Genomic DNA, 19,017 nt, shown 5'->3' on the forward strand with positions numbered 1-19,017 from the left:
GCTGCATCAGCCTCACCTGGGAGCATGCACGTTCCCAGCTCCACCCCAGACTGGCTCAATCAGACAGGGGCAAGCTTATGGGGAGTTGGGACTTGGAACTAAAGTGAGAAAGGAGCCATGATGATGTTTTGACCAGAGGAAGATATTTATTAAAGTGGTGTTGGAGACCAGGTAGCAGGGTTTTAAGAATGCAGACTTCATCCCAAGCCCCCGGAAATGGTAGGCAAAATTGGTATACGTGTGCATCTTTTATAACGTTCATTCACTTTTCAAATGAATTCGCTGCCCTAGAATGGCTGTGAGAGAGAAAAGTATTGCTTGATAAATTATATTAGCTTTTGAGGCAGCGTTTCTCAAAGTGTTGTCGGATTGGTATTAGAATTGTCTGCGCTGTATGTTAAAAATGCACATTCCTGGGCCACATCCAAGACTTACTAAATCAGAATCTCTGGAGTTGGCACTCAGGAATCTGCCTTTGAAACAAGCTCCCCAGGTGATCCAGCTAATTCTGATGCACCCTGAAGTTAAAGAACCCATCCCTTAGGCTCTAAATCTAAAGGCCAACAATTCTAGGAAAGCTAAATTAATAGTGAGTTGAGAAAGCATGTTGACCACTAAAGCATGGTGCTAAGGTCTAAAAAATATTTATAATACCCAAAGTGCCACAGAACTGGGAACAATAGCCATAGCCAAACTTTGCTGGGCATTTCAAGTGACCATTCATTTAAACATTGTCTTCTGTATATGTCACCATATGGACAGCAGCAAAGACCTGGAGTGAGGTTCATCCTCAAACTCTAACAGTTCAACCCAACTTCCCAGAGCTGGATGAAGGATGAGTTCATGTGTTTTTCTTTTTTTTTTTTGAGACAGAGTTTCGCTTTGTTGCCCAGGCTAGAGTGAGTACCCTGGCATCAGCCTAGCTCACAGCAACCTCAAACTCCTGGGCGCAAGCAATCCTCCTGCCTCAGCCTCCCAAGTAGCTGGGACTACAGGCATGCGCCACCATGCTCGGCTAATTTTTTCTATATATATTAGTTGGCCAATTAATTTCTTTTCTATTTATAGTAGAGACGGGGTCTCGCTCTTGCTCAGGCTGGTTTTGAACTCCTGACCTCAAGCAATCCGCCCTCCTCGGCCTCCCAGAGAGCTAGGATTACAGGCGTGAGCCACTGCGCCCGGCCAAGTTCATGTGTTTTTCTATGGCAGCATGCAATAAGATAACCAGGAGAAAGGCAAAACTACTGAAGGGAAAAACTACTGATCATGTGGACCTACTGAAAGTTGGACCCTCCCAGAGTCAGGGAGTTCCTGGAGAGGTCTCCTTTCCTTCCTGCCTCTGAGCATGTGTTTGGCAGGGTTTGCCAAAAACTCACTGGTCACATATTTTGAATTATGGATTTTCAAATGCTGCATGTAGTACTTAAACAGTAAACCACATGTGATTAAATTCACAGAAATACTTCCAAATGTAAAACAGTGGTTTTCTCTGGGCAGTGAAAATAGAACCGAAGGGCTCAGATTGGTGAACGGTTCAGAATGTGTGTGTGCTCTGGAGTTCAACTTTGCTAGCTATGTGAGGTTGGCAAGTTATTTAAGCTGTCTGGGTTTCAACTCACATGAAATAGGAACAGGAGCAATCCTCACATATATTCATAAGAAGGAATTCAGAGTGTTAATGTAGAAGACCAGGCCCACAGCAAGCATTCACTAAATGTTAACAAGAAAGAAAAATGATGCGCATATATATATTTATATATATATATATATTTCCAGATTTCTGTATTTTTGGAATCTTTGCCAATGAACACTTACTGCTTTTATAATCAGAGAAGAATGATAAACCACATTTTTGGTTTGTGCTTTTCAATTTAAGGGAATGAGCCATAAAGAAAGAAAAGATTGTAAAACAAACAGATGCAATCAATGTCAGGGAAGTTTGTTTTTATTTGGAGTAATGACACCATGTGACCCCTGGGGTATTCTAATCAAAGGACAGACTGTAGAAAGACTAAACATGAAGAATTATGAGTCTTCTACTGGAAGCAACTGGGCCCCGGCTGGCTCTGCAAACTTAGATCACAGAACAGAGGGGTTAGTTAGGTCACAGTGTTTCCTGCTTGCCTGTCCCTCTGCAAGACAGTCTTCTACCATCAGGTGCAAAGCCTGGATCTCCAACATCAAATTAAAGAAATAGAACAAACCCATCCCAGGGCTTCTTTAAATATTAAGATAAACCCATGTGCCCCTATCAGTTAAATTAAGCTTTCCTAAGAAAAAGTAAGTCAATTAGTTCAAAATGTGGGTTAGTGCTTCTGGGTATTTAAAAGAGGATTTTTTTTTCTTTTTTAGTTCATTTAGAAACACAGCCACAGGGCAGGTACATACCCACTCCTCTGCACGTCCTGTGATTTGCCACAGTATACCTTGATACCAATTTCTGATATCGAGAGCTTCAAAATCTGGTCCTTAAACTTTCTCAAAGTCATGAGGATAGTGAAATATAAGCTTTAAAATTTACCTTTCTTTGCCCTTGTAGTACATATCCTTTATCTTCACTATCATCATTGATACTCATTAAATGATATCGCCATGGAACATTGAGAAGATGTGATTCTACCCTAATTGAACTCCTTCCTTCCTCCATTCAACAAACACTCTCTAAATTTTTGTCAACAAAGGTAGGCCTCTAAGACATTATGAAATGTAGTTCTAGAGCACACTTTGTGACGAGTGCTGCAAAACTCATTTGTCCAAGGGGCTTAAATGCAAGAAATGAAACTTCAACAAAATACAAATAGAATGCAATGTTTCTTAAGAAGATGAATTTCCAGAAGCAATTTCTGAGTCAAAGAACATGAACATTGTCATGGCTTTTGAAGAGATTGCCTAACAATTGCTTTCTTGAAAGGCTATCCTAATTGATATTGACAATAAAATAATATGAGAATAACATTTTTGTAACAATGTTTGGGTATAAAGTGTTTTTTAAAGTTTTTGTTGTTTTGTTTTGCTTTTACTAATTTAATAGGCCCCTTTATTTGAAATATAGCAAAGAGTTTGAGGGATATTTTAGATTCTGAGACTATTATAAATAGCTTATTAACGCATATCTTTATCTCCTCTTCCACCTTAATTAGTATTGCAATGCCATTGAAATAAATTCTATTTAATAATAGGACTAATATATACTTCAATCCCACATAGCCTTTATTTTTTTTATTTTTATTTTTTTGAGACAGAGTCTCACTGTTGCTCTGGCTAGAGTGCCGTGGCATCAGCCTAGCTCACAGCAAAATCAAACTCCTGGGCTCAAGCGATCCTCCTGCCTCAGCCTCCTGAGTAGCTGTGACTACAGGCATGCGCCACCATGCCCAGCTAATTTTTTTCTATATATATTAGTTGGCCAATTAATTTCTTTCTATTTATAGTAGAGACGGGGTCTCACTCTTGCTCAGGCTGGTTTTGAACTCCTGACCTCGAGCAATCCACCCGCTTCAGCCTCCCAGAGTGCTAGGATTACAGGCGTGAGCCACCACGCCCGGCCCCACATATCCTTTAAAGATATATGAGTAATAAACAAAGAATGAAATGACTATCATTATTAATGTTTGGTTTCATTTAACTTCAACAACCTTTACATTTAACTTCTTTATTAACCAAGTGAAGTTTCATTATTAAAATTTTATAACGAAAAGAGCACACTTTTAGGCTCCACAGAAACACGATTTACTACAAAAAACTACATTCCTCCTGTACATTTTTATTTTAAAAATAGCCTGAGAAACTGGCAGATGATTATTAGGTGGAAAGATCTAGAATTACAGCTACCAGGTGGCAATCAGAAACTAAATATTCCGAAGTCAATCACCAAGTCATGTTTACTCTGACCTGTTGTTTGACAAAGCACTGAAGAAAAAAAACTGGGAATATTCTCTTTGCCCCCAGATTTATGCAGAACAGCCTAGGATTTCAATAGACAGCATCTCACTCCAGCCCGGTTAGGTCTGTAGGCATTCCTTTTGTCTCTAAATTCTTCACTGTCAATCCTTCGCAGACATAAATGGGTCCCTACTTCCAATAGCCCAGGAAAACAGTACCAGTGGTTAGTTGGCCAAGCAAAAAGGTTACACTGTTTCCTAGCCCAGTTATATGTTGTGCCATAGTCCAAGGCCTTGTACTACTCTGTCTGCCTAAGATTCCCAAATGGAATTACACACAGGGTTATTTTAATGGTGGAATTGGTCCTTGGAAGACTATTTTTTTCACCATTCTTTGGTTCCTAGAGGCTGAGTGTGGTCAAGCAGTTCAAGCAGGAACTATGGAACCAGACTTGCCTGCCCTGGCCAGTTCTGAGAGACCCTGGGGAAGTGGCCTCACCTTTTTAAGCCTCTTTGGTCATTGGTTTTCTTGTTTACAGTTAAGCTTGGGAAATATTAGAGCCTTAATAAATAAGAGCTAATGGTTGAATATGTACTAATGTTTCAGACACTGTGTTAAGCCTTTGTGCATATTAATTTATTTCATTCTCAAGATAATTCTCTGAGGTAGGGACATTATTATTATCATAACCCAGATAATAATACAACAATGAGAGAACTCAGCCATGGAAAAGGGTGGGTGGTAAGGCAAACTAGGACCCAAACCCAGGAGGCTGGTTTCAGAGATAAAGCTTTTAAACACTCTCCTGCACAACCTTTTGTCGGGGTTAGTTTTCTTCCCAAATACCAATTATGTGTATGTTTATTGAGAGTTTACTAAGTGCCAGCCATCTTGCTGAAATACTCCAAGAAACTGAATTAGAAATGAATTGGAAAATACAGGAATAAATAAGACATAGTTTCTGCTCTTGTGGAGTTAATTTTCCTTTCTTCCACTTTGTAGAGTTAGATTATATGGGTTCAGTTTTCACCCGAGTTCAAAAAACATTACTCAAATGATCTTCCATTGAATTCAACAGAATTAATAGTGAAACTCTGAAACAAAGATATGTCAAAATAGCTTCAATGTGAATTCATATTTAACCTCCAAAGCACTTTATGAATCTTTTAGTAATCAAATCAAGAGAGTGTAGCTTTCTGTTTTGATTTGTCTCTTTGAAGTGATGAGCTAAATGCTTTTTCTGGCCTCTGCACTCAAGAGCCCACAAAATTCCTTAAATTTACCAATTTAAATCTTCCCCAACCCACCTCTCTTAATACATAGACACCTGTGTCCCCAAATCTGCCTTCAGAAGGGTCAACATTGACTCTACTGGGAGAAAAAGGTCCCTCACTCTCCTTCTGCAATAGCTTTTCAACAGCGTGGTCCACTAGAGAGAGAATTAATGATAAGGAAAGACTAATCCAAAACAGCCATTAAATTCATTTTAACTTGTAAACAATAATGTAGCCTTGTATAGTTACTTTTTGTCCTGAATTTTAATATAGAAATTCAGATTCATGATTATTTTAGATTTTTCACAAAAAACTTTCCTGCAAACCATAGGGCTTAACTAAACACAGATCCTGTTCATTCAGTCATTCAATATAAATGACTGGCGTGCTCGCCCTGCCCCAGGCACCAGCCTGAAACCACAAAGGTGTATTGGTCTGGTAGAGGAAACAGACAGACAAAAAGCAAGTCTATCAAATATAATAACAGATGATGCTCAGAAGACTGCAAGCAGAAAGGAGGAAGCGCTGACTATGTTTCTATAAGGTGTAACCTTTCATAAAGTGTGAACCTGAAATGGAAGCAGATGGGTTATAAAATGAGGGGGGAACGTTTTAGAGTTTTTCTTCCCAAAATAACCAGCCCTATTTTCAAGTATTCTGACAAATGGAGAAGCACGAATATTGCAGTTGTAAACATCTTAACAGTAGCTTATAGCAGAGAGTTCTGACAGTTAAATGATTGCAATAAATGTTCCATGTAGTGCTGGGATTATTTTTATAATAAAGAAGCCCTGCACCCTGCACAAGAAATAAGGCGACAGTTCAAAGGGGTGAACTGGGCAGCTGTCGGTTGTCACAGTGGTGGGCTGAATAGACTTCAGGATGCTGAAGAGTCAAGTGGAGGAACCAGATGCTGGACTGACTGGTAGGCAGAACCACAACCAATATTGCCTCTCTAAGAAAATAATAAGAAAGCCTTTCTGATTCTCTCATTTTGGAAGTGAGTGTATGGAACCACAGAATGTTTTTGCAGGATCATTTATTAAACTTGGAATTGAACTACTTTATGAACTGAACTGTAATTTTGTGTTATTGGGTTTTAAAAATTAAGCAACTTTCTGGTGGTGGGGGGGAGGTCGTGGGGGAAGAAGAGTGTATAACTGCTTAGTTTTTCTGGGTGTTCTTGCCGGCGACTACTGTAAGTACCAGTCTGAGGAGGTCTTTTCCAGTATTTGATGAAGTATCATTATGGGCAAAGAATTTTGGTAGCGTTTCCGGAGCTGGTGCGAGGAAACAGATCCGCAGTCTCCCGACAGTCAGGCCAAGGCATAATTTCCAAGGTGCGCTTTCCGTGTCTAATTTAAGCGCGGGTGCTGCCCGTTGTTTGCAGACTGGTCAGGCAGCACCTGAAACGGCTGCTTTCCCAAGTCCGTTAAAAAGTTATTTGCGCTAGGGGTTTTTCGGTTCTGCAATTCCCCACCTCCTCCCCTGGCTCTTGCCAGTAGAGACCTGCCCTAGGGGGTATTTTGTCCCGGGAGCACAAAACTATTTTCTTTTCTGGAAATAAGTTGACGTCAACTGGGAGCTGTTTTTGGTTGCTTTGTTTCCCGGAGCGTCCAACCCAGCACACCGCCTCCGGGAAACTGCGAGCAATTCAAAGCAGCTCGCCCAGAGGGGAGGGGAGCTAGAGTGGAGGGGGTGGACCCCAGTGCCCGCGGAGGTGGGGAGACCTGGGGAGCTGCTGCGCTCCGGGGGCGGAGCGTGGGCCTGGGTCCCCTGGCCAAGCCTGGGACCGCAGCCCGGAGCCAGCGCCGCCCCCGGCGCCCTGTGCTCGCGGTGAGGGCCGCGGGAGAACCGCCCCTGGTAGGTAACTTGCCAGGCGCCCACCTGAGTTCTCCGCACCCCTGAAATTCCCCGCCCCAGCGTCCGAGGGCCCAAAAGCCTGGGAGCATCCTGGGACAAAGGGCCAGCCCTCCGGAAGTAGCCGTGTGTGACTGGTGTGTGCCCGCTCGTATGTGCTTGTCCGTGTGTGCAACTAACTTAGCTGCCCACCGCCCCAGCCTCCGGGAATGTTCGCGGGGACGATGGGGAGGGCAGCGCGTTGCGCTCTCCGGCCACAACCTTGGGGACAATTCGGGACGGTTCTCCGAGGAGAGCAGGGCAGAAGTATGAGAGTGTCTGTGTGTGTGTGTGTGTGTGTGTGTGTGTGTGTGTGTGTGTGTGTGTGTGTGTGTGTGTGTGTTTCCCCGAGCAGTCGGAGGCGGCCCGCGAGGCAGAGACTTGCTCTAACTTGTTTCACACCTGGCGCGGTCTCCCCAGCGCTCCTCGGCGTCCAGCCCCGAGGAGGCACGCGGAGGGCGAGCAGCAATCGCTGGAGAAAAGACACCATCAAATCCCACTTAGGCGCAGAGACCTAGTCTCCCCTTTTTCCTTTTTGTTTTTTAATTACAAATTGATGGATAGGTTTCTATTGATGAGTAAAATGATCAACCGCCCTGAAAGCAGGATGGGAAGGCCAGGGAAGGGGGAACGGGCAGTTGCCATGTGACTCCCACAGCCAAACTGCCGAGAATTCGGACTGGACGGCAAATTCGAAGAGGCACTTGAGGAGCTGGCGAGGCCGCCTCCCAGGAGGCAGGCCGGGCACCGGGGCGCGCTGCTAGCACCCAACTCAGGCGGTTCCCCTCGTCCCAGGGACTTGGAGCTGGCCAGCCCGCCAGGGGACACTGGGACTGCCCAAGGAGGAGAAAGTTAAAATGCAGTGCGAGCTCCGGAGGTGGCCCGGGCTGTGCCGCCTAAGAGAACAGCCGAGGTCCCAGGCGGCTCTGGGACGCTGCCCCCGGGCCGGGAGAGCGGGAGGCGGCGACACAAGGACGCGCCCGAAGCCTGGGCGCGCCGGGGGCGGGCGTTTGGCTGGAAGTGGGGCAGTGTCTCCTATGGGAAAGCGGGACCCGGCGAGCTCTTTGGCTGCCTTTCCAGTTTCCGAGGTGCCCGCCCCCGCGCGCCAGAGGCAGCGCTGCCCGAGGGCGAACGAATGGCGGTTGGCAAACTTGGAGTGAGAGCGCGCTTGGGCTCCGAATCGCAGAATTGTGGCCGCGGCGGGGGCGGCCGAGACCCAAGTTCACTTTTTCCGCCCGCGCGCTCGCCCACCCGACGTGCCTTGGCCATAGTTTAGCTCCAACTTGGTGGAGCGCCTCTCCCGAGGGGGCTGTGCCAGTTTGCCTCAGGGCAGGGGCGGCGGCGGCCAGCGCGGGTGGGGAGGGGTCCCTGGGGTCCTAAGCGCCTCTTCTGTCGTCTCCCCTCCCACGTGCCCCTCCCAGTCTTTCCTTCTCGCTCCTTCCCCGGGCTGGCTGGACCGGCGCGGACTTGCCCCAGACCTACGGGGAGCGCCCCAGGTCTTTAATGACAGCTTAAATGTGGCTGTTGGAAAAGTCAAAAGGGATGAGGCTGATGTGGGGCGTGTTTGAGTCGGAAAGGGAGCTGGGAGCCGCGCGGCTGGCCCCAGGCCCCTGCGCCTCGCCGCCAGCAAGTAGGTGGGGGAGCCGCCGCCACCAGCCCCATCGCGCTCCCAAGCCTCGCCCGCTGCGCCCTGGCCGCGGGCGCAGAGAGGGTGCGGGGCCTCGCCGTGCCTCCTCCACCCTGCTCATTAACCTGCCTGCTCCGCTCCGCTCCGGGCCGCCCCACACACCGGCTTCTCGCAGCAGCACCCGCGGCCCGCCCGGCGCAGCCGCCGCCCCGACCCCCCGGCTCCGGGGGGCAATGAGGGGGCGGTGGAAGGGGCACTGCTCCTCGGGCATTACTTAGAGAAGCGAGACCGTCCCGCCCCCCCACCGGCCCTCCCTCTCCCGCCCGGGCCCGCGCAATACTCCGCCAGAGGGTAAGTTGGGAGTGTTTCGCCCCCACCGACAGCTCTCCCTCCCCTTCCTTTTTTTTTTTTTTTTCCTTACAAAGTTTTCTTAGAAGTGGGGAGCTGGGTGGGGGAGGAAGAAGGTCCTGCCAGCCTCCGGCCTCTACCCTATCTCTCCCCGTCTAACTTACCCCTACCTCCCGTCCCCTCCCCTCCATCCCCTGCGCACCGCTGCCCCTCCGGAGCGGCGCTCCGGAATGACAATTGGAGCGCGGCTCCTTTAAGAGCCCGGCTTTGCCTCCCGGTAGCTGAAGGTCATTAAACACAAAAGCTCTCAGCGCTGCGGTCCAATATAGCGCATGCGCCCTGCCCGAGGACTGGCAGAGAGACGGCAATATGGCGAGAATGCCTGGCAGCGGGGACTGTAACACCAGCGCGGGCGGCAGCGCCAGCGCCGCCGCCGCCGCCGCCGAGAACAATGGGGAGCGGGGCGAGGGCGAGCGCGGCGCTGGGGGCCGGGGCCGCCGCCACGGCCGCCCGCACTACTGCAGCGCGGGCGAGGAGGAGGAGGAAGAGGAGGAGGAGGACGAGATCCAGGAGGTGCAGATAACGGGGGACGAGGAGGAGGAGGAGGAGGACGGAGGTGGGGGGCTGGAGGAGGACGAGGAGGAGGAGGAAGAGGAGGAGATGGGGCTGGACTGGGACGAGCCCCTGGAGCCCGAGGACTCGGCCGGGGAGGAGCTGGAGCCCGAGCCGGTCCATATGATCAATATGGACCAGAGTGCCGCGCTGGAGCCCGAGGCGCCGCCGCGACTGCTGGCGCCCCGGGCCCGCGGCGGGCCGCCCGGGGACGGCGCGGAGATGGACCCCGACGTGCTGCAGCGCCCCGAGCGGGCCCGGCTGAGCGAGAACACCCGGCTGGCCACCCGCTACGCCGTGCGCATCTTCCGGGAGTACCTGAGCGAGAAGGCGCAGAGCCCGGACTTCGAGACCATGGACAAGGGGGCGCTGTGCCGCGTGCTGCGCTCCTTCTACGCCGAGGCCCGCTCCAAGAGCGGCCAGCTCTACAGCAAGTCCTCGCTCATCAGCATCCGCAGCTCCCTCAACCGCTACCTCAACGAGCCCCCGTACTGTCGCACGCTCGACCTCACCAAGGACCCCGAGCTGCGCAGCGCCAACCTGACGCTGGCCGCGGTCATCCGCAAGCTCGAGGAGCAGGGCGCCGGGCCGGTGGTGCAGAAGCAAGCCATCACGCGCGCCGACCTGCGCAAGCTGTACACCTCCAACGTCTTCAGCACCAACACCCCGTTTGGGCTGCTCAACAAGGTCTGGTTCGAGACGTGCATGTACTTCTGCACGCGCGGCCGCGAGAACCAGCGCGAACTGGAGGAGGACTCTTTTGGACTGGCCATGGACGAGGACGGTCGCAAGTTCGTCTACTTCAAGTCCCTCGGGCCCTACCACAAGTCGCGCTCGTCGTCGTGGAGCAAGAAGCGCGCTGAGAGCAGCGACGAGGAGAACTTGCCCCGCATGTACGAGACCGGCACCGAGTTCTGCCCCTATGCCAGCTTCGTCAAGTACCTGTCGAAGCGCAACCCCCTCTGCAAGGCGTTCTTCCAGCGGCCCCGGGATCACTGCAGCGAGGGCGATGTGACCTGGTATGAAAACAAAGCCATCGGCAAGAACTTGCTGGGCACCAGGATGCAGATGCTTTCCAAGGCGGCCAAGCTCTCCAAGACCTACACCAACCACTGCATCGGCGCCGTCTCCATCGCCACGCTCAACAGCATCGCGGGCATCGGCACCAAGCTGGGCTCGCCCGCCGCGCAGGGCTGCTACGCCGAGGCTCTGAACGGGGCGGCCCGCCACCACTCCCACCATCTCCCCACCCATCCCTCCCACCACCACCGCCCCCAGCCGCCCTCGCTGGGGAACGCGTATATCCTCCCTAAAGACAGCCAGGTCCGGCCCGACGTGAAATCCGAGGCTGCGCCCAAGCGCGCCCTGTACGAGTCGGTGTTCGGGTCGGGGGACATCTGCGGTCCCTCTTCCCCCAAAAGACTTTGCATCCGCCCCTCGGAGCCTGTGGATGCGGTGGTGGTGGTTTCCGTGAAACACGACCCCCTGCCTCTTCTTCCAGAAGCCAATGGGCACAGAAGCACCAATTCTCCCACAATAGTTTCACCTGCCATTGTTTCCCCCACCCAGGTAACCAAACCAAACTCTATGCATGAAATGTTTCTCTGGTACCACTTCGGGACTAACTTTTGTGCGAATGCAGGTCTGGGTAGGGGGGAAGTTTTTAAAAGTAGGTGATATAGGAGTCGGATTTGCTTTCACCCTTAGAAGCTTAACTCTCTTGGTGCTTTTCGGGGAAAGTTTCACCTAATCTTAAAAGATGTGAGAGAGGGCATGCTACCTAACAAATCACTGCTACACAGTAACGAGAAAAACTTCAAAGTTCTCAGAACAAAAGGATTAGCTTACTCTTGCAGCCTCTCTTCATTGAATGCATGAGTTTTATAAGGCAAAGGGGGGGAGGCACGGTACATATAAAAGATGCAATTACTGAAAACATTTGAATAAAGTAACCGTTAAAATACTCTATTACATATTCGCCATAACTCGGTAGAAAAATAGTTACAAGATTATTAAAAAGAAAACGTGCCAATCCCACTTCCTGTACCTTTTCTTTTTTTAAGAAAAGGGGCGGAGAGTGGAGAGCCCGGCAGTTGAGTGCCAGTTGATACTGTAACGTGTAGTCGAATGTAAAGTGACGTTTGGGGTATAGTTGTCTCAAGTTGAAGCTGCTTGCTTAAAGTTAGTATTCAGGTGGGAACCTGGGGTCTGTGATACCAGTCTGGCTACAAACTGGAGTGTGGCCTGTGGTGCCCAGCGCAGTGGGCGCCACAAGCATTGCTGTGTGTCCCTAGCCCCACAGAGCACACCATCTAAGAGGCAGATGAGACTCAGAAGGCAGATCATTAGAGCCAGAGTGCCAGCCCAGGAGCTGAGCCAGCCTGGGCAAATCAGTTCACCTCCCTGGGCTTCAGTGTCCTCAGAAAAAAATGAGGGAGCTATTTCAACCCTAAAGTTATTTAATTCTAAGCGGTACCAAATTCTAGGACAGCATCGGGGCCTGAAGTGTTAGGTGCTTCTCTCATTATTTTTCCTAGAGGAATATATTCATGAGTATTAATGTTATATTCACGTTGGGGGATACTCTAGGAGCCAGAAACCAAAGGTCTTTGGGTTTCTTCGGCTATCTCTGTGGCCACACTGGAGGCTTTTACAACTTTGACCTCCCAGCCATCAAGCAGAAGTAGGAATTTTGACTGATAGTCTAGGAATATAGTGCAAGCCCTCTAGGAACAGATGTCAGGACCTCTATGCTTTTTCCAAAGTGGAAATTCCAGTTCTGGACAAACTGACCCTTTCAAACGTTCGGCAAGCCTCAAGGCCAACTGAGGAAGGAGCTCTGGATAGTAATATAAACATCAAAGTTCTCTAAGATACACAAGACCTGTAGGCTGTATGTCTTTCTGTACTTCTGGTGTGCATAGTACGTTTCTGGCAGATAGGTTGTGTTAGAGAATTTTAAGAGTGGAGAGGAGAATTCGGGTTTGCTTTTTCTTTGAAAGCAAAAATAAATGTTCACATTCTTCTGATAAAGTAAAAACCCTTGAAATGTCCTGGTTTAGAGAGGCAACTGATTAATTAAGAGTTAAAAGCCTAAGAAAGTTTACTAAAGCATATATGTGCTTGGATTAACAAACAGTTTTTCTACTGGCATCTGTCTGCCAGTTTCTTGACACCAGTGTTATATAGAATCATGACTTAAAGATCCACAGAAGGTTAGGGAGTTTTGTTTCGCTGGTTTTGTTTTGTTTTGCTGGTTTTGTTTTGTTTTAAGGAATGCAACCCCTTGGCCACGATCTTTTATTTACCTTAGTAAGATAAATCAGTTCTATAAAACTGTATACTGATACTTTTATTATTCTTGAGTTATTGTCAGGTAACTCCCAAGTTAAATACAGATTTGAGCGTCCCTATGTTGCTTATGTGATCATTTTAGCTCTCCAACATGATCTTAGCTCTACATCCCTGTTCGCTAAAGTACTGTAAAAAGTTCTGTTTGCACATATTTATTTCACTTATGTTAGAGTAAATTATTTTTAAGTCAGCATTAAGAGCTTTAAGGGAACTCTTTAAACTAGTAACTTCTGTGAAACTCACTTTATGAAGTCTGAGCAATCTATGAAATGGATGTTGTTTAAGTAGAAAGTTGATATTAAACTTTTTCCTTCTATATTTATTAAAATCCCTGTTAGGATTGAGGTCCAGGGCATTTCCTAGGGATTAATGACTGGCAGAGGTTGCTGGCCTATGGTCATACTTTAAGTCATCAACTCTTCTGGCTGGTCATTAATCCCCAGGAAATGCCCTGTGTACCTCAAGCTTCAGTCATTATTACTTAATTATAACCATCGACTCTCTAGCCTAATACTGACTGGACCTCATTGAGTGGTATCACACTGAATTCTACTGCTGACTATGTTATAGACTTCTTCATAACAGATCACACACTGATGTTTTGTTTCTTTTCTAATGTTGCACGTTTTTCAAAAGATGAAGAAAAACTGCTACTTTAAATGCATTTACTTTTTACTTCTTGAGGGGGATAATAAGTTTGCCATTTTATAGAACCGGTTGAAAAATGAATGCACTCAAGGATTAACAAAGATTGTGGAATTTGTGAGTTTTTACTCAAGTGAAGTATCTGCCTTTTGGGGAGGAGGAATGTGTGGTAATGGTTGGGCTGGTTGCTTTAATTGGTCCACTCTTTCATTCTCTTGAATGGTTGTGTTAAAAGTAGTTTCGGTTAGTTCCCTCTTCCCCTCCCATAGCTGTTGTGATGTATGTAGGAGGATCCAGTTATTGGTGCAGCATGCTAGCTCCCAGGTGGAGATTACGTGGTCCATTTTAAAAGGTTTAGGGCTATATCTTCCATCTTCATAGCTGTTGTCTTTGCATAAAAATACAGCATTATTTTTCCTGCCTCTCAGAATAGTACTTCAGCTTAGATGGATGATGGAGATTTGGAATTATGTTCTTTATTATTCATAGGGGAAAATAAACACTCAGAGAAGTTTAGATTCTTAGTGTCATAGTTTTGTCGCTAAAGTTTTTGTAGGCTGTGCCAAAGAAAAATGTGAAAATTGGCTCTCTGTGAGACATACTTAGAAACACTGGCAAGCTGTGACAAAGGTGTCTTGAGTTGTACTTGCTTGACTCTAACCCAGATTATTTCCAGAAATACTTTCAAGGAATTCTATGAGGGGGAAATCTGTCAGTGAAAAGATGCTGGGGCGGTGGTGCACGTGTCCTGTTTGTGTTTTATTGTCTTCACTGTGGGCCAGAGTTGGTCCTTACAGTTTCTAAGCTGGAAACAGGAGCAGTCTCCAAACCAAGCGCACAGTTAGTTGTTCATTAACTTACCTTTGAGGAGAAGCCAGAAGCTGACAGCTCTGGGAATCAAGGTTTCACTTAGGTGCTGTTGTAGAAAGGAGGAAAGAATATTTAATCTACCTACTTAATAGGAAAAAAGCATGCATTTTATGTAATCCTGAAATAATTGCTGAAGTCTTATTTTGAATTTGAAGAGTAGGTGCGAGGGATACTCTTTTTTTTTCTTACAAATGGAATCAAACTTTTATAAACTTGGAAGGAGTAGAGCAATGGTGGCAAGACTTCTTTGCAGTTGTTATTTGGAGCTATTAGGGTTAACTGCCTTTTTAAAAATGGGCGTGTTTCTAATTTTTAATATTAGTTTGTGACTACATTCATTTTTCTACTGTAAGAATGTTTGATCTCCTTTATTAAAAGTCCAAGTGGTAGAGAAACTAAATATCTTGTACATAAGTATGTAACTTTCTTCATTCAGAAAATGGTTACTGAGCATTTATTATTTTGGCTTTTGTGCCAAGAATCTATAAATTAGTCAACTTTCCACTTGGCAAGTAGTCTCTTTGGCAAGATTTTGGCCTCCTTACCTATTTTAACTAGATCAAAATAAAGTTAAGAGGTGATGCACTCAGTGTTTTATAGCAGTCATTTTGGGAAAGAAATCTATACTCTTATATTCTCTTTTTTGTACTCATGTATTAATACTGCAGTCAGTGTTCAGTTGTATTATTTAACACTGATATAAATCCACATTAACTGTCAGTTCACTGTCTGTTCAAGCTGATCCATGAAATAGATAAAGAAGTATTTGCTGCCAAACAACAAAGTGGATCCCATTCATCTAAAACTTAAATCTCTATATCTCCCTGACTTTTAAAACCTGGCTCTCCAAGCAAATGTCACCTAAAGGCCATCCTCTTGTCATTACTAAGGTGCCAAGCAGGAAGAAGCCCTTCTTTTCGTAGGACCACTAGTTGTATGTGAGACCCCTAGTTGTCGTTCTTACCTTGGCAGACACCAGTCAAAGCCCTACTTCAATAGTTTAATAAAACTTGAGTTTCAAGTAATCTGGGGTCTTAACTGCCATTTCAAAAGTGCGATCAATATAGAAGTTCTTGTGTAGTTATGTGTTAAAACTCTTAGGACCAAACATGCAAAGTGGTAATCTGTGTGTCTGTTATATGCTAGAACCTATTTTACTTCTCTTGCCTTCTCAGTCACTGCATTATACCAATTAGTCAAGATGCCTTTTTAAAGACTTCTTTGGAGAATTTAGATAAGGGATAGGATAGTGTGAATTAATTGGTCCAAAAAGGTATATTGGTTGATTCTGATAAACTAAAATGAAAGAAAATGTGGCTTTAGGATTCAAACATTCGAACGTACTTGCAAACGTTATTTTTTTTTTTTAACACTTCTAGTGTTCTAAGATGCTGAATGAAATTCAGCCACGGTTAATTAAGCATCTTTCTGCTTATTAAATGCTGCACAGAGGAGCAGGATTCAGTCCTTGCCTTCTACGGGGATTTGCAGAGGCTGGGCAAGTTAGCAGACTCTTAGCCTTAAAGCTGAAGTAATTCTCTGCTCCTATCCATGCACATCAGAGTGGAAACAGGTGACCTTTTAAAGTTTTAGGCTCTAAAAATTTCTTTTGGGTTTTCAGATTTATAAAGGTCTTTCTTCCTTTTGCCTACTCTTTTCCTTCAAGAGAGGATGGGAGCTGAATGGTGTTGAGTCTTTATAACAGACAATGAGCTAGAAAACTAGCTCATTGGTCTAGCTATGGTCTAGAAACAAGTGAGCATTTAAGCCCTTTGAGATACCTCAGGACAGCAAAGGTTGAGTGCTGAGATGGTTCCTGAATGTGAGGTATCATCTAATGTCTGTGACTGTAAACTGGTTGTCAGACCCTGCTGTGTCCACCAGGACGACAGGAGGCTGAACGCAATGAGGCGTGTTCTGGGTTTTCAGTAATTCTCCAAGTCCTTCTGTTCAATGCTTTCTTTACAGTCAGACTTCCTTCCTTTTAGCTTATTATCCTTTAGCAACCTTTTCTTTCTCCCCAGAGAAGACACATTTATATATGACAGCAAACTTTCATTAGTGACAGACAGGTTTGGTTGTTTTTTAATACATATACATATCTTAAATTTTGCCCAAGTCTTGGGTAACAGAATTTTCAAAAATAATGAAAGTAGGAGCTGTCTTACAGTATCGTTAAGACCAGAGTGCCCTGAGTGTGATTGGAGTTTTCGATCACACATGCTTTTTAGGCAACTCCTCTATGTACGTAGTGTGCTTTGGGCTGGTTTTTCACATTTTCAGCCCCAGTGGGAACTTCTTTTTCCTGGAGACCCTCTGTATCCTGAGATGTGCGATTCAGTTCCTGCTCTCTCTCCAGGCAGTGACTTTGGCTGTAAGTCCCAAAGGTACGGCAGGGCAGTATGAGGATGGCGCAGGCCTCTCTTGACAAGCCTGTCTATATAGCCTTGGAGAGCTCAGGGGACTTGGGAGGACCTTGAAGGAGAAGGCTGGGGACAGGCTAGAGCCACACAGTCATCCCTGCCCCACCAGCCCTTCAGCCCATCTCTACCTGAAGACAGAGCTAATAATGCCATTTGAAAATCCTCTTCAGAATGCAAGCCTTTCCTGGGAGTAACTGGACTCATTCACACCTTGAATTGCAGTTGACCCTTGAACAACTTGGGGCTTAGGGGCACCAACCCCCTGGGCAGTTGAAAATCCACTTATGACTTTTGATTCCCCCAAAACTTCACTATTAATAGCCTACCATTCATTGACTAGAAGCCTTGCTAATACCATAAAGAGTTGACTAGCATGTATTTTGTATGTTGTATGTATTATATGCTGTATTCTTACAACAAAGTAAGCTAGAGAAAAGAGAATGTTATTAGGAAAATCTTAAGGAAGAGAAGCTCTTTTTACAGTCCACTAAGTGGAAGTGATCATTGTAAAGGTCTTTGTCATCTTCACGTTGAGTAGGCTGAGGAAGAGGAGGGGTGGGTCTTGCTGTCTCAGGTGGCAGAGGCAGAAGAGGTGGAGGGGGTGGAAAGGGAGGCAGGAGAGGCAGGCACACTCAGTGTCACTTTTATTGGGAAAAAAAAAATCTGCTTATAGGTGGACCCGCGAGGTTCAAACCTGTGTTGTTCAGGGGTCGACTGTGCTGCTTTTCCCTGACTTTGGCATTGAACCCTGGAAGATGGGTCTTTTGATCCAGTCTGGGAGGAAGAGAGTAAGAATGTGCTACCTGCAGGGTCTGGCAGATTGAAGACAGCGTTAGGTGGTAGGCTTTGAGGAGAGGAGGGGTAGGGTTGAGAAAGGAATGCTGAGGAGCGACAGAGACAGATGTCACTTCCTTTGTGAGTAATTCACCTGCCAAATTAAAATGTCAAGACTAGTTTGGAAGCTCGTGATCGTCAATTTCTAGTTTTGCTTCATGTCCCAGCCTGGCTTAGCCTAGCTTAGTGCAGTGTCTCACCATTCGGTCCCCATCCTTCCTCTCTTAACGCAAAACAAAGGGGGCTTATTACTCATTGCACCACTTCCCACTTGAGCCCTTTCCACTGTGCCCAGGGACCAAACTAGTTAAGCACACTGTGTCTATATTTTTAAATCTAATTTCATATTCTCTACCTGACTCTCTGTTTAGACAAAATGTTCATAGGTAATATCTTCCTATATAAACATGCACACACGCACACATATGTGTAAATTTGAAACTTGGAATAAAGCCTTCGTTTTGTTATTGTAGTCTGAGAAATAAGTGTTTAGGACAAGTTTCTTGAGCTTGTGGGTTAATTCTGATACTTCAGCTTGCTATGGTTTTTTGACATGTAGCTTTTAAGGAACGTAACTTAGAAATGGGCAATATTTCCACATTCCTAGCTGTCATGGCTCTCAGTAAGTAACCGTTAGACCCTATCCAGGCAGGATGCATGCAGGGAGGGCTGGGCACATGAGATGCTTGTCGTTGGGCTGCAGTCTACAGAGAGAGCCTGATTCATTCATTGCAGAGTTTTGATGCAAACTGTCACGACCTGCAACTGGTCCTGTAGCTATACAGTGGAATATAATCATTAATGATAACCAGGATGTACTGAGGGCTTTCAAGCGGTCCCCCAAACAGCAGCATCTGCGTCACGTGGGAGCATGTGGGAAATGCAGGGTCTCGCCACTGTCCCGCTGAACCAGCTCCTGCGTGTTAACGGGATCCCTAGGCAGTTTATGCGCACTGAACATCCTGAGCACTGGTCTACACCGTCTCTCGTTTAATCCTCACACAGCCTTTCTAGGAGTTATGGGTATTACTTCCATTTTGCAAAGGAGGCAGCTAAGGCTCCCAGTTTAGATATTGACTGACTTACTTCAGTCCTAACACCTGGTAAGTAACCATGCTGGGATTTGAACCCACGTTTGTCTGATTCCAGAATCTGTGCTTTTCAATCCGTGATCTGTTGATCCAGAAATTCTTATCAGCTGTTCAAATGAGAGAATCCAATGAAGGGAAGATGATAGAACATTAAATCA

At 46.4% G+C, this 19,017-nt stretch overlaps 1 protein-coding gene across 3 annotated transcripts in view; it reads left to right on the forward strand.

Annotated features, from left to right (window-relative positions):
* The window catches only part of KCTD1 (potassium channel tetramerization domain containing 1), a 189,689-nt gene that overhangs the window by 84,806 nt on the left and 85,866 nt on the right, over positions 1-19,017 (forward strand). Inside the window, exon 1 of one of the 3 annotated variants that reach the window (XM_012740436.3) lies at positions 8,506-9,033. The exons of 1 other annotated variant lie outside the window; for it this stretch is intronic. Coding sequence is in view for 1 of the 2 variants with exons in the window: in XM_012740434.3 (XP_012595888.2) it covers positions 9,400-11,211 (1,812 nt within the window). In the remaining variant the exon portion in view is untranslated. Of the gene's footprint in view, positions 1-8,505; positions 9,034-9,101; positions 11,212-19,017 lie in introns of those variants that run through there. One more of the 3 variants, XM_012740434.3, reaches the window with a different exon arrangement.

This window comes from Microcebus murinus, chromosome 17, assembly GCF_040939455.1.
Source record: "Microcebus murinus isolate Inina chromosome 17, M.murinus_Inina_mat1.0, whole genome shotgun sequence".
Classification (NCBI taxonomy): domain Eukaryota; kingdom Metazoa; phylum Chordata; class Mammalia; order Primates; family Cheirogaleidae; genus Microcebus; species Microcebus murinus.